We start from the raw sequence: 15,349 nt of genomic DNA, 5'->3' as shown, positions 1-15,349 counted from the left end.
CGCCACTGTCTTGGGACAGGAAGAGGCTGTTGGAGCCTGGGGGTGAGAGAGTGATGGCGGCAGGGTGTGCTGGGCTTGCTGACAGTGGGTCATATGCACTGTGCACGCCAGCCAGAAGCAGTTTGTCATACTAACTAGGACAGTCCCTCTCTGCCTCCTGGCCCTCCCCAATTTCCGGGCTGCCTTTCTAAGCAGAGGTACACTTGATGGGCACCCCAGGGAGTGCAGCCCACCCTGCCATAGGGAGGAGCCTGATTTGTGAAGACTGACAAATCAAAGGCCAAGCTGGGTGAAAGACTTTTCCTAGGTCTGCAGCCCCCAAGTCCTTTGTTGTCCCCTCACACTTGGACTTTCTGCATGTGTTAAATCCACCCCCCCCCATCCCCCCAACACACACACACAACCTTCCTCAGGTCTGACTCTTTCAAGCACTTGGGGGAGATAGAGGAAAGGTCCCAGCCAGGCAGTTGTCTGTCTGCTGGGCTTTTGATCTAATTAGCCCAGAACCTCACTTTGACACAGGTTTGGGCTGTGATTTGTCAGCCGTTTAGGCCCCCGCAAGCGGCTGGCGGCTCAGGGCCGCCTGACTGTGCACATATTTATGAACGCGGGTGCTGGGCGGAGCTGCCTCTGTGAATCAGAGGGGAGCAGCTGATGAATTGCTCGGCGCTCAGGAAACGGAAAGTGACTGTCAGACATGATTTCTCTGATTTATAAGTTGCAGGAGCCTTCTTTGTCCTCTCAGTGTTTGTATATCAGACAGACCCAGCCCCATTCACAGCCAAGTGGTGAAAGGCTCTGTTTGGAGTCAGAGAAGTCAGCCATCCGTCATCCCTGCTGCAGAGCCAGCCCTAGCCAAACAGGGGCAGAGGCCCAGCAGGGCACCTCTTCCTCAGCTCTGCTATAGCCGGGCTATAGGTGGCCTGTGCTCTGGGGGCTGCGAGACAGCAGGGCAGCATCTAGCCGTGGTGCTAGGACTGAAAAGTCTAGGATACTGGAGCAGTGAGAGGCTGCTTGCTTGTGGGTGAGGTGGCGGGGGCGGGGCGCAGGGGGCGGGCGGGGGTAGGAGTGGGCTTTGTGGCTTGCAACAGAGCAATACCCCAATCTTAGCAAGTGACCTCATTCTCTGAACCGGCTTCTTCTTCCTGGAAATCCCATTCCCTAGTCAGCAGTACCGCTTCTGAGGCTGCTGTCACAAACCTCGGTAGAAGCCTTTCACAGCTGTCGCTTTTTACCCCTGCCTCAGTTGTGAACGGAGCGTCCACACTGCCATAGGAAAGCCAGACGGAAGGGAGGGCGGTTCTCATCCGGGCTCGCATGCGTTCGTTGCATGCACCAGGCTCTGAGAAGCTTTATTGCTATGGTGGGGAGGAGTGCAGGGCATACTGGGGGGTCTTCAGAGGCAGCCCCCACACTGGAAGTCATCTCTAATTACAATGAGTGTCTCCCATGGGAAGTGGAGGGGGTGTGTGGGGCCTTTGTGGCAAGTGCGCTGAGCCTGCCCTGTGTCCCCAAACTTGTCAATGAGTCTCTTTCCCACTAGTGTAAAGGGAAGATCTGCTCGCCTTTCTGCCGGGTGCACGTGGCCTAGTTGCTGGGGCTCTCGGGACATGACAAAAACCCGGCAGATTCCAGCCACTGGGCTATGTGGGGCAGGCCCACCTGTGCAGTTCAGCGGTGGGGGCGCCCAGGGTGTGGGGGGTGAGCTGGGCCAGGGGAATGAGAGCCTGCTGTCCCAGCATTCCTGCCAGGGCCTGGGGACCCGGGGACTCGCCAGGAGGCTCAGCCCATCTGTGTCTGTGGCTTGCCACCAGCAGAGCCCCTCTGCTACCTAATTCTTGCCTTTGAGGGCAAATCAGAGCACCTGGCACCTTTGGTGAGCTCTCTTCCCAGGGGAGCCAAGGGAGGGCTGTGTCCTTGGCTGTCCCAGATTGCATTTTTGCCAAAACAGCCATGCCCAGCAGTAAACACTAATTGAGCACTTGCTGTGTGCTGTGTGCTGCTTTATGTGAATTAACTCATTAATTTACACTTTGATTATAAGAGGAAGGATGACTCCGAGTGCTTCTGAGAGAAGACACCTACCCTGGTTGACACAGTCCTCAGAAGGGAGTGCCCACACCTTCTCTGACCATTGAGATGGAAAGCATGGACCTCTCTGCCTGCCACAGTTGATCACGGTCTCAGGCTATCTTTATACATGCCCATGACATGAGCCTGGTAGGGAAAAGGCAGCATTTGAACCCAGATTTGATTCTGGGCAAGGTTGTTGGAGCTCGGCTCCAATCCAGCAAGTGAGCAGGCATGGCCAATCTTCGGCTTGTTCTACTCTCTGGGTACCACTGACTGAAGGCTTACGTGTTGAAGAAGTTCCCAGGTGGGAGCATTTGTTCTGGTAGGAAACAGATCGAGGAGGCTGCCCGTCCTTGTGGCCCACAGCGTAGTCAACTGTTTCCATAAGAGAGAGTTCACTTGTTTCAACTTCTTCTAGGGTCTCACCAAGCTCCCTCACCCATCTTCTCCCAATCTGCTTCTCTCTGGCCACTCCCTTTAGAGCAACCCTCACATCCAACTCACCAGTTGATGCTCCCCCCCCCCTCCACTGTAATAAGGGAAAGACATTGTATTATTCTCCAAAGAGTGCATAGCTAGTTCTAGCCAGTTCCTGGCATATCACACACACTCGATGAATATGCAATTGGATTTTTAAAGACCTGGTTACTCTATTTAACCATCTAGTACCCTGGATGGCCTCCTTTTCCTAGGGTCTCAGAACTCACGCTGTTGGACATGGCTTGTGACCAGGAGAAACCATGATCAACATTTCAGAGATGTACATTTAGACCCAAGCCCTGGCTGCAAGAGTCAGGGCTAGGCTCCAGAGCAGAGACATGACTTGTGTCTGTGGTCCCTCTACCAGCTTCAATTCCAGTGACCAGAGATGCGCTGGTGCAGGGTGACCTGCAACTAGTGCACGGTGTCCTGGGGCTGGTGTGGGTGGCGTCCTATGGTTGGTGTGGCGTGTCCTGGGACTGGTACAGGGTGCCTTAGCTCTGGTTGCTCCTGTGTGAGCATCACTGACGTTGTCCCTTTCTCTTGCAGAGGAAGGCATTAACCATGAGTGTAAGCTGTGCAACCAGATGTTCGACTCCCCAGCCAAGCTCCTCTGCCACCTCATTGAGCACAGCTTCGAGGGCATGGGTGGTACTTTCAAGTGCCCCGTATGCTTCACAGGTATGGTGTCCACATGGGCATGGCAAGAATGCACAGGACGGGGGAGGAGCTTGTCCTGTATCATGGCTGGAGCCCAGCCTCTCAGCCTCTCTCCCCTTTGAAGCCCTGTCTCCCTGCATACAGAACTGACCCATAGCCCGCCTGCCCCTTCCTCTTGGGCACTTGAATGACACCTTTCTGTTGCGCTGAGCAGCTATTCACTCCAGACTCAGCTTCTTTGCTGCAGTCAACCCTGCCTGGGTTCCTCCGTGCTGTGTGGAGCCATAGCTCCATCCAGCCTCAGTGGGCTGCTCTATATACTCTCCTTATGCCACCCACTTCCATCCTCTGAGCCCCCCGGTCCCAGCCAGGCTTCAGCCAAGCAGCTCGAGGGCAGCTTTGTTGGCCAAGCCTCCAGCCCCCAGGCTGGCTGCCAGCCCCAGCAAGTGAGCGGCTGTCCCGGCCTGAGGCATATCTCGGGGGCTTTGCTGGCCTCCTCCTGCTGCCCAGATGGCAGCCGGTGTGCACAGGGAGCCGGGCTCTCTCGGCCTCCCCGACATCTGTTGTCTACCACTGCGGGAAGCCCACCCCAGGGAGGGTGCCTGGCAGGAGGCTATCTCTGAAGTGCTTACCTCCCAGACACACAGCTGCTTTGGGTCACCTCCTGGGTGTGCCCAGGGCTGGGCTGTCATGGGGGACTGCTGCCACTGTGAAGCGAAGCCAGTACTATGTATGACCTGCTCATGACACACATGTGTGTGCACGTGTCTCTGGGACCTAGCTGCCCTGAAACACCCCTGGTCTTCCCTTCCTCCCCCAACTCAGGATTTCCTACCCATCTGTTAGCATCACATGCAAGGATGTAGACAGTAACCCTGACAACAGGAGCAGTGATTCATGGGGTTGACTAACTGCTTGGTACCAGGCACTGTGCTATGCTGACCTAATTCCAGGCTTATCCCTGCAACCCACTTGTAGTGGGACCTTGGGCAAGTCATTTAATGGACCTGGAGCCTTGATTTTTCTTCTGTGTCAGATGTGACTGCCTTGCAGTGTAAAGGCATTTGGTTGATGGAGGGCACATTTGCTATCTTAACTGTGCACTGCTTTGTTTTTTAAAACACCTCACCCATATCTACCCATATGATCCTCTTAGACATCCAGCGAGGTGTTTTATACATCAAATCCCAGTGTTTAAAGGAAAACACAAAGCCTGGAGAGCTTAATTGTCTTTCCCAAGGTTGCACATTTACTAAAGGGGAGAAGGGAAGGGTTTAGGTTGTAGTCCAGAGCCCGAGGATAGGGGCTAATGCTTCCAGCAGTAGTCCTTGGCCAACCACACCCGTGCCTGGGCGATCCCTACTTAGGAGAGGTGGTGGGGCTGAGGCTGGCTTCTAACTGCCGTGTCTGTATGTGCAGTCTTCGTCCAGGCCAACAAGCTGCAGCAGCATATCTTCGCCGTGCATGGGCAGGAGGACAAAATCTACGACTGCTCGCAGTGCCCGCAGAAGTTTTTCTTCCAGACAGAGTTGCAGGTGAGTGTGCCAGCCCCTGTGCACCAGCGGCTGTTCTCTCGGATGGCTGGCCTAGTGTGTCCCAGTCCCCGCGTGTTCTTGGGAGAGCCTGTCGTGGGAGGCAGAGCCCATGAGCAGGAGATTCCCACTCATACCCATCCTGCTTCCTTCTGCTCCCCACTCAGATCATCTGATAGCTTTTCACTGGGTTTGGCTTTGTGTCTATGTAAGCCCATACAGCCCGAATTCAGCTCTTCCCAGACAACTGGAATTATAAGAAGTAGGGGGTGTCTATTGGCTCCAGCTCAAAGGAAGGGTAAGAAATATCAAGGCCAGTGTGGCCCTCAGGTAGCCACAGAGATCTCTACCAGTTTCCTTGATCCTCCAGAGTCTGCCATAGCCAAGGGATCCTCATGCAGGGTACCACTGGGTGGATATCTGCAGCTCAACCTTTGTATCCCATGAGGCTCCTTAAAAAAAAAACAAAAAAAACAAAAAAAAAAACAAACTTGGTACAGATTTTCTGAAGATTTGCATCTAGATCCAGAACTTTCTGTCCCATTGGTTTTTCCAGGAAATTATAATTAACATAGAAGAGTTCATGTGCCCACCAGAAAACACCCTTCATGCTCTCATAAAGGTCAAAGCTATGTTAGGGACAGTCCCTCCCACCATGCACCATGATTGACACTGGCAGTGTATATACAGAGGGACAAGAGACGCACAGAGCTCAGCACTGCAGTCCCAGGGACCGTACTCCCACCCACAGGAACCAAGCTACATAGATTCTCAGATGTGCTGCCCACTGGGGAGCCACTGTTACCAGCAGCAGTGGGGAGGTCAGGTTGCTGCAGCAGCAGCAGTAGCAGCAGCAGCAGCAGCAGCAGCAGCAGCAGCAGCATCCTTGAGATCACCATAGCCTGGAACAAAGGCTTATTTGTCCTTCATGTGGCAGATCCAGGCAGAGTTCATGATATTCGGTGACCTGTGCCCACAGAGGGTCCGTGCCCATCCATGTTTCCATGGTCACCATGCACAGAGGAGGAGATGGAGGGAGGGAGGCGGGTGACAAGTGCACCAGCCCTTCCAGCTTTTCACTGAGAAGAAATGCGGTCAGCTTCTCCCACACAGGGTCCTCAGAGCAAGCCACTCCATGCTTCCTAGGGGTGGGAAGGAGCATCACCACCGTCTGAACGCACAGGTTGGAAAGCTGAGGGGAGCTGGCATGTGACGGGATCCCTACAGATACACCATGTGCTCACAGGGTGCATCCACCGGCAGGGGAGCACTCACCTCACACCTGTGCAGTGCATGTCTACACCCAGGGACCTTCCACACACCCAGAGCACGGGGCTGCCGTCACGCAACACTTTCCCGGCCGTGGCAGTACCTGGCACAGGGCAGGCTGGGCCTTCTTCTCAAAGGCTTGAGCTCATCTCATCTGCACAGTTGCTAAAAACGGGTCCAGGAAGGGTGCAGAGGGGCACTTGCAGCCTTCTAGCTGGGTCCTGATTGAGCTAAGCTCTGGCTGAGTGACCAGCCTTATAGAGTGATGGTTTCTGTTCTTTCGGGCCAGCCCCTGAGCTCCCATACATACATTCTTACCTGGTTCACGTGGCCTTCATTCCCTCCCCAGTGTGGGTGAGTTAGTTCAACAGAGCAGGCCAGGGAGGGGCTCCACTTCCAGGACACCATCCTCAGTGGAGGCTCAGGTCCTCCTTGCTGTCCTAGTCTCTGTGCTGAGGACATTGAGGAGCCAGTACCCAGGCCCAGAGCTGGCAACCAACTCCCGTTGGGCTATCTGGGAAGCTGCCTTGCCTGCCTGGTGGCACGTGCCCTTTCTCCCAAATACAGCTTTCACAGCCCATCCTCCTGTACCTGCCTTACTTGTGTGGCCCATCCGTCAATCAAAGTGGGGCTGGCTCTCCTGCGGGATGAAGCTTTCTGTAAGCCAACAGGGTGTGCTGCTTTATAAACATCTTCATGTGCATGAACAACCGTCACTAGTGCTTTATATCACAGGTTTTTTACGCTTTGCCTTGCTCACTCCTGACTTTGTCCACGTCCATTGTCCCAGACACCAAGAGGGGGAACAAGACGGTCTCTTCTTGTCAGCTTTAAGATTTCTCCCTGAGGCCTTGGGAGATGTGGTTCAGTGGGTAAAGTGCTTGCTGCATATGCGTGAAGCTCCGAGCTACAATTCCCAAAACTCTTGTAAAGCCCAATGCTATAGCACATAGCTGTAATATTGCTGCTGCTACCAAGAGATGGGAGGTAGAGATGGGAGAATCCCCAGAGGCTCACGGGAGAGCTAGCCTCATATATGCAGCCACACACAACAAAGAGACCCTGGCTGGATGTGCAAGGTGAGGGCAGACATCCAGGGTTGTCCTCTGACCTTTACAGATACACCATGACATGCATGTCTTCCCCCCCACCCCACCCCCGTCACACACACACACACACACACACACACACACACACAAGGATGGGGAGGGAGAGATACATAATAAACAAACAAATAAGTAAATGTCCCCCTGAAAGAAGAGGCTCTCTGTTCCTGTTTCTCCGGCACGTGGTAGGCATCGTGAGGGCTGGTTTGGCTTCCTGAATGTGTGGACATTGGGAAACTAGGGAAAGATACTGTGCCTCACTTTGGGATATGGACCAACCCAAGAACAACCAAGCCTATAATCCTAGCTATTTAGGAGCTTGAGATGGGAAGATCAAAAGTTCAAGGGCAACCTAGGCAACTTAAACCCTGCCTTAAAATAAAGAGTGTAAAGGCTGAGGGTGTGCCTGAGTGGTAGAGGAGCATGCGCAGGCCCTGGAGCCCATCTGCAGCACTACCAAAGAGAAGCACAGATTCCTAGAAGCCACTAGTTCCCGGGTCACCCTGATAACCTTTGAATGGGATCCTCAAGTACAAGAGCCTCACTAAATTATAGCCTTAACAAGTCACTATTTTCTGCAATTAATTATTTTAATTACAGACCATTTAAATGGGAAGTGTATCAACAGTAAATCTATGCAAATAATGGCTTTTGTTAAGTAACTTCAATAGCAATTTTCTGGGTTTGAGGAGGGTTTTCAGTCCCCACAATTTCATTGCCATTAGCTGACGCCTGTTTGGATTGTCTTGTTTGTGTGAAGAAAGCAAGGCTGAGGTTTCTTCTGGGTGCCAGGCAAGGGTGATGAGGTCAGCCAGAGGGCATTAGTCCAGAGAGAGAGAGAGAGAGAGAGAGAGAGAGAGAGAGAGAGAGAGAGAGGAGCTGAGACCGCACATGGCATCTGTGCTGGCAGTGGCCACGGTAGAAGCTCCCATTCCCTCCTGGTGGATGGGTAACACTTGCTGAACAGTGTCTATGGATCCTGAAATAACATGGGAGGATTTCCCATGCCAAGTAGGAAAGCCTGAGCACCTCCATCTGAGGTAACCATGCTGGCCTAGAGGCTGTGGGCACCAGACAGCCATGATGGGACTTGGAGGAAAGCATTGAGATGAGGTGGGAGGGACAAGGCCTCAGCCCCCCCCCCCCCCCCCCCCCCCCCCCCCCCGTCCCTGCCCTATTTCCTGTGACCCTGGCCTTTTCACTGGTTCAGGAGAGCAGGATGGAAATACGACTAGGGAATAAGACACTTGGAAAATGCCAGGGTTGCTGGCCTTGTGTTGTTCTGTTTTTTTTGTTGTTGTTGTTTTGTTTTTTGGTTTTTTTTTTCCCAGCCTCAGGCCTCAGCAGATGAAGGCCTGGGGCTCTGTTTGCCCCTTGCCAGGGTAAGCCAACCTAAAGGAAGGGGCAGCAGAGTCTACCCCCCCAGCCCAGCTGTCTCCACATCCCCTTGGGCACCTCTGTGTCCAGCAGCAGAGCGTAGATGGCGTGTCCTTCCCCTCTTGGTGGCTTCTTTGTTTTCTGTTCTTCATGCAGGGATGCCTGGGCCAGTGTCCGGCTATCTGGCCTCCAGAGTTGGCCTGTGATCGTGGCCATGTCCCTGAAGTGGCATGAACAGCAGTGGTGGCCTCCTCTTGTTTCATTTCTGCCACGGCCCAATCCTGTCTCTAGCAGATGGTACAGTTAGTCTCAACACAGCCTTGAGATAGTTGCTCCATCTCTGTGTACAGAAATGGAAACTGAGGTTCTGAGAGGCTTGGAGGTTTGTCTGAAGTCACAAGCAAGTGGCAGAGTCCTTGTGCAAAACCAAGTTGTCTTTGCCACTGAGGCAAACAGAAACCCTCCAAAGTTTAAATAAATTGCCATTTATATGAGCTAATAGATTTAAATGAGGCCTGCAGTGCTGAACTATAAAAAGCCTTGTTGTCAGGGGACCCAGAAACTATTTTAGTAGTTGGGCCAAGCAGGTAGCACGAGTGGCAGTAACAGGGGATGAAAAAGAATGTGCTCCTGGGTGAGCCAGGTGGAAAAGCTGTTGGTGGGGCTGCCCTGCCGGGAGCCAGGCCTGCGCATGCGCAGGCGGACCGCCACAGAGGCACCGCTGGGAAGGTTCTGTTGAGGCTGGGCTGTGGAGAAGAGAAAAGGGCATAGCTTCGGCCATGGTGACTCCAATGCCTGAGACCTCCTGCTTCCTGATCCTGCTTTTTCAGTTTGTTTCGGTGTCCAGGGACTTGTGCGGTACTGTCACAGGAGAGGTGGAGTCTTAGAACTGTAACTGTCTTTTTCCACCAAAGTAGCACTCTGGCATTTCTGAGCTGGTGGGCACAGGCTGCCTGGGCACTTGCAAGTTCATAACATGTGTATTCATGCACACAGTGCACAGGTGTTTGTACAGGCACACACACTTCTCCTCGATGGGCTGGGCAGGGGGACCTGTGGGTCTATACCATGCCCTGGACTCGCGAGGCCCTCAGTGATAAAACGAGGGGGGACTAGAGGAAGTGATTCTGAGCAGGCCCGCGGCGGCCAAGCGGCCAGCACAGCGCTGAGCGGGCCTGTTTAAAGGATTAGCTCACGCTGTTTGCTTGTGTGTGCCTAATCATGCCGCTTCCAGCTAAATGATTACAATTGATTAAAAGCAGAGCTGGTGCTCTAACAAGCAACCCGGAGCACTCTGATGGCGAGAGTCCGGCCCTGCCAGGCTGGGTCCTGGTGCCTAGCCAGGGGGGCGTGTCTGTGAGCCCAGGGTGTGGTCTGAGTTTTACTGGGACCCCTCTTAACCCAGTCCCTTCCCCTATTTTCATTATTCATTTGTCACGCACTCATAACCTGGTGACATTTCAGGGGGCCTCAGATGAAGCTGGGGTGCAGGCAGGGACCTCATGCTCACAGGTAGCAGTCTATGGGAGATATAGTAAGCCAGTAGATTCAGGAATTGTTCTGTGAGGAAAGTAGTGTAGAGGTGTGTGTGTGGGAGGGGTGGTACAGGAGAAGTTAACGCTTAACAACTGGATTGGGTGTTTAAGAAAAGGTTAGCATTTCATCCGAGGCCTGAAGTGGAGGAAGTCAGTGTGAGGCAACTGCCCACCTTTCTGCTTCAACACTGCTCAAGTGGCCCCCTGATTGGGATGCTCTCCCTCATCCTCCCTCAGGCCTTTTCAGCCCTTGGTTTAGCTTTAGGCCCCTTTACCAATATGAGTTAGAAATAACCTGTATATTCCTGATTTCCTGTGTAAATGTGGGGTTTCGGAGGATGGAAATGCCTACCATCCCCCCATCTATCAGCCCATTCTCTACTCATCTTCCTAGCCATCTCCTACTCACCATCCATCCTCCAATAGATCTGCCACCCATCTATCTGTGTGTTAATCCACTTGTCATCCTTCTGTCTATCCATTCCTCCACCCATCTTATCTATTCACCACATATTTGTCTTCCTACCTATGTTACCCAGAATCTACCTATCCAGCCACCACATACCCACCTATCCACTCATCCATCCACAGACCCATCCATCCATCCATCCATCCATCCATCCATCCATCCACCCACTCATCCATCCATCCATCCATCCATCCACTCATCCATCCATCCATCCACTCATCCATCCATCCATCCATCCACTGACCCATCCATCCACTCATTCATCCACAGACCCATCTATCTACTCACCCGTCCATCCATCCACCCATCCATCCACTTTCCCTCCCTCCCTCCTTTTCCCCTTTCCATATACATATCCATCCACTATATACCCATCTACCCACTCATCCGTCCACAGACCCATCTACCATCTGCCCGTTTCCCCATCTCCCCCACATCCACCCATCAACTCATCCTATCCACCTACCACTTATTCATTTAGTCACCCATTGTCCATCCACCAATCCATCTACCCACCTATCCATAGCCTGTCTATCCACCCCATATCCATCCACTCCTCACCCATCCATCCACAGATCCTTCTTTCTGCCCATCCATCCACCCACTGGACCGCCCATTTGTGCGCCCACCCAGCCACCTATCCACACACCGACCATCCATCTGCACACTCATCCATCATCTTTTCATCCATCCTTGCCTTTCTCCCATATATTTTGCTGTAAGTTTTGAATACTTGGAAAATAGAAAAGAATACAAGCAGAGAAAGAAGAACAAAAAATAGGGGTTGGGGGGTACAATCTGCAGGTACTCAGCCCACTATCAGAACCCCTGGTCTTGATAAGATGGGTAACTGAGGAGCTGGTTTCCTTGCTTCTTTGTGCTGCTGCTGCTGCTGCTGTCAAATCCAGCCAGATAATTATAACTAATAATAATTAAAAAGTAAAAGTGCTGTAGGCATATGCTTAGCATTTGACTCTTTAGCTGTGCTTTCTGCAAATAGCATGTCTTCCTCTACTGTGCTTTAAAGATGGCCTGGCCTTTGGTACCTCACCACTGGAGGGAGAGCAGAGATTGGTCTTGGGTGGGCCTGGGATGGGAGACACCCCAGTGGCCCCTGGGAGTTTAGATCTACTGCTAGCACTGGAGTTCATCACTCATGAGGACAGAAGCCCTGGGGCCTTAAGGCCAAGCTGGCTGCTAGCCTCCTGGAGCACCCCTCTCTGAGGCTTCCTAAACCTTTTACCCTGCTGGGCACAGCTGCCACCTCTGATAGCAGGGATTGGTCCTGTTGCCTTGGGTCATTGTTCTCACAGGTAGAGGCTTTCAATAGCAGGGCCCTTGGGATTAGTATCGGTGGATTTCCACCTAGGTCACTGTGTTCCCACTAGGGCAGGAAGAACCCAGCATAGCCCATATCTGCCTACCCTTGCAGCCCAGCTTGCCTTTGAATCTCAGCCCTGCTACTAAGCAGCTGTGTGACCATGGAGCCTCAAGAGCCCAGAGATTACAGTTTCCTCTGTGGGAAATTTGAAGGGTCAGCAGATAGTGTTGCCTACAAAGCCTCCAGCACCAAGTCCATAAGCATTGGCCAGTTATCCTCATCCCAACTGTGGTCTGGATGCCCAGGCTCTAATTCACTCAGCACAGATCAGTGGCACATACCTGTGCTCAGTGCGAGGCCTCAGTGTTCGCTGAGCACCTACTATTCCCAATGTGCACAGGCAGTGGAGACCCACCAAGGACTGGCACTATGCACCTGCTGCATGGAGAGGGCAACACACTAGTAGGATCAGGCCTTCACTTCATATTTGTGTGATGCATGGGCAAAACTGCACAGCTCTCGTCTAAACATATAAAATTCCACACCGTGATGTCATGCTTTCGGCCAAAAATAATTATTTTTTTATTTAAATTAATTTATTCAGATTACACAAAAATAATTATTTTAGATGTTAGATAAAATTTTCCACAGTGTGTACACAAAAATACGTATGCATGGGACTTGAGTCCCATCTACAAGGTATACGTCATACCTTGTAGTATATGCAAATACCCCAAGTTAGGCAACTCCAAGATGTGAAGCTCTTCTTGTGTCAAGCATTTCGAATGGTGAGACCTCAGTAATCAAGCAGTTAAAGGCTAACAAAGGCAGCTGCACAGCTGGACCCCACAGGGCTCTGCAGGACACCTTGGACCTGGATCCCGTCTCTCTGTCCACTGTAGGTTACCGTTTGCTGAATTTGGCCAGTGTCTGATGTCCAAGGGCCACTCCATCCACAGTAGAGCATGTCCTCAGCACTGACCACTACATCATCATCTGTGGGGCAGCTTTATGTACCAAGGGACTATGTGCAGTGATGTTGGGGTCTACAGGCAGAGGAACCCAAAGTGTACACCAGTCTCATCTTTAGGAATCCCAGGACGTGGGTCTGAGCCCATAAGCTAGCACAGTGGAGTGTGTACTGGCTAGGATCTGGGGGCAAGCCCCAGCAAGGACCTGCCCTTCCTAAGCTTGCTGTCTGGGTCTCCTTGTCAGAGAGTTCACCTTAAGGCTCTGGGAGCTGAAGTGGAGGCCTCAGGATGCTGGGGTAGATGGCAGCCTTGTCTCCCATAGAGGTCAGTTATAAGGGTGAGGCCAGCACCAAGCCGAGCTACTGGGGCATGAGATTAGGGCTGCTCTGGCAGCCCTGGGTGTATAAGGATTTCAATCACAGAGGGGCAAGTGGAAGAGTAGCTGGGGCCTGTGGCCAGTCTGCTTAGATGTCTTCTGGGCCCCAGGGTTTGGTCCAGCTGAGCAGTGAACCATGATGAGGCTCTTGTGGAGACTGAGGACCTCCTCAGAGGCTCAGCTTTAAGCAAAGATAGCATTTAGAGTGGGACTCAGGCTGCCTGTTGGGGCCTGCCATTCATGCCCTAGAGCTGGGGCCAACCAACTTTCTGGGGCACCATGCCATCGTGACAGATGGGCATGGGGAACTGCCAGGAGCCTCGAGCCCAGGACTATTGTGTGTGCTTTTGAGCCTAGCCCCTCACCGGCGCCATTTCAGGCAGGACTAAATACCTTCAGTTTCTTAGTAACAGTGACAATACCAGTGACAGTGGGTGACATGTCACTTCAGTGCTCAGAGGGGATAGCACACTACAAAGATTCGCCCCACGTGGACAGGGATACGGTCTTTAATGTACAGAAAGGACATGGACAAGGCATGATCGTGAGGCTCGGGTCTGGGGGATATGACCCCTCTTAGTGGGATCACCACCACATCAGGCCACTGAACCCAGATCACAGGAGAACAGGATAGAGGGTGCAGTATTGGGAGACAGAGTTAGCAGTCAGTGTTAGCATCTTGCGCTCTCTCTCTCTCTCTCTCTCTCTCTCTCTCTCTCTCTCTCTCTCTCTCTCTCTCTCTCTCTCTCTCTCTCTCTCTCTCTCTCTCTCTGTTGAGATAGGCCATTGCCATGTAGCCAAGGTACACTTCAAACTCTCACGCCCCTGCCTCAGCCCTCCTGTGTGCTGGGCTCAGACTCAGATACTATTGATGGCTTAGATTCAGGGGCACTAATGAGTTGATGTCAGGTCATACAGCTTGAAAGTGGCAAAGCTGAGCTTGTTTGCAGTACTGGTGGTGTGAGGCAAGAAAGCTAAGGGCATCATAAACACCCCGAGGCAAGCTCTGTGGGAAACCTTCACCCATTTGTTGTCTCCCAGCTCAGTCCCAATGCAGCCAGTATAGTCACCTATATATTTTACAGGTGATGGCTGAAATGTGAGTGGGCAGGGGTGGGGACAGAAACCCAGGCAGCCTGGCTTGTGGGCCGGTGTTACTGCTCCAGTAACCTGGATAGGCTTCTGTGTGCTTTGGCTATTCTTGTTCAAACTACCTCTTTTTGGGAGTGCGGCTGGCTACTTCCTGCTAGGAGGCTGGGATGTGGTGTAGCAGAGGCTCTGGCCCCTACCAGGAGAGAGAGAGAGAGAGAGAGAGAGAGAGAGAGAGAGAGAGAGAGAGAGAGAGAGAGAGAGAGAGAGAGAGAGAGAGACACAGACAGACCAGGGTGCTCTTGGTGGATGCTTAGATTGTACTCTTTGGTGCAGCAGGAACAATTACTAATGACATTTAGAAAGAAATTAATGATGAGAAATGCAAGTTGGCATTTCAGTAGCAGCAGTCAGCAGCCCCTTGAACACTCGAAGGAGCAAGGGGTGGAGCAGGCGGGGGAGCTAAGAAATTAATTTTGCTGTGTCAATAGTGAGCAGGCTGCACTCACTCTGCCGTTGAAGTTTACACAGAATCAAGCGGGCTGGCTGGGGTTGGTCCAGGCCTGCTCTGGGTGACAGTTTCCTTTTGGTGTGGCCTTTAAGTGGCACCAGGGGACAACAGGAAGAGGGTACAGCAAGAGACAAGTGCTACCTCTGGCCTGCTGGGTAATGCTTCCCTGAAAGACTGAGATCCCCTCAGTTTTTTTTTTTCATCCAAGAAATGAAGGTGTCGGAAAAATGGGGCTGTTGTGTGACAAGCAGTTTCCAGCACATAGCAGGGACTCGTATGTGGCAGACAGTACATGGACATGTTCAAGGATGTGGAGCTCATAGCACTTTGTGTCCGTTATCATAAACCTTGGATCATTCTGTTCTCAGAGCAGACAAATCATGGCATTGGTGAGGACTGTGGTGGAGGGAGAGGAAGAAATAAGCTAAACTCAGGGGACAGGGTGTGGGGTTCCTAGTGGGACAGGGGAGCATGCCTTATCCAGAAAAAGCCATTCCACTCTCTACTTACATAGCAGCCAGGGGACAGGCCCAGAAATGTTAGTGTCACCATAACATCAAACACCTTCCAGAGCAGAAAC

General features: G+C 52.3%; 1 protein-coding gene across 5 annotated transcripts in view; it reads left to right on the top strand.

Moving 5' to 3' along the window:
• Positions 1–15,349, top strand: part of Znf423 (zinc finger protein 423) — a 304,774-nt gene that overhangs the window by 277,974 nt on the left and 11,451 nt on the right. For all 5 annotated transcript variants that reach the window (XM_051169358.1, XM_051169359.1, XM_051169360.1 and 2 more), the window contains 2 exons: positions 3,103–3,234; positions 4,633–4,748. In XM_051169358.1, coding sequence (XP_051025315.1) covers positions 3,103–3,234; positions 4,633–4,748 — 248 coding nt within the window. The remainder of the gene's footprint in view (positions 1–3,102; positions 3,235–4,632; positions 4,749–15,349) is intronic.

The sequence above is a fragment of the Acomys russatus genome, chromosome 26 (assembly GCF_903995435.1).
Source record: "Acomys russatus chromosome 26, mAcoRus1.1, whole genome shotgun sequence".
NCBI lineage: Eukaryota > Metazoa > Chordata > Mammalia > Rodentia > Muridae > Acomys > Acomys russatus.
This window is presented reverse-complemented; position numbering and strand designations above follow the sequence as displayed.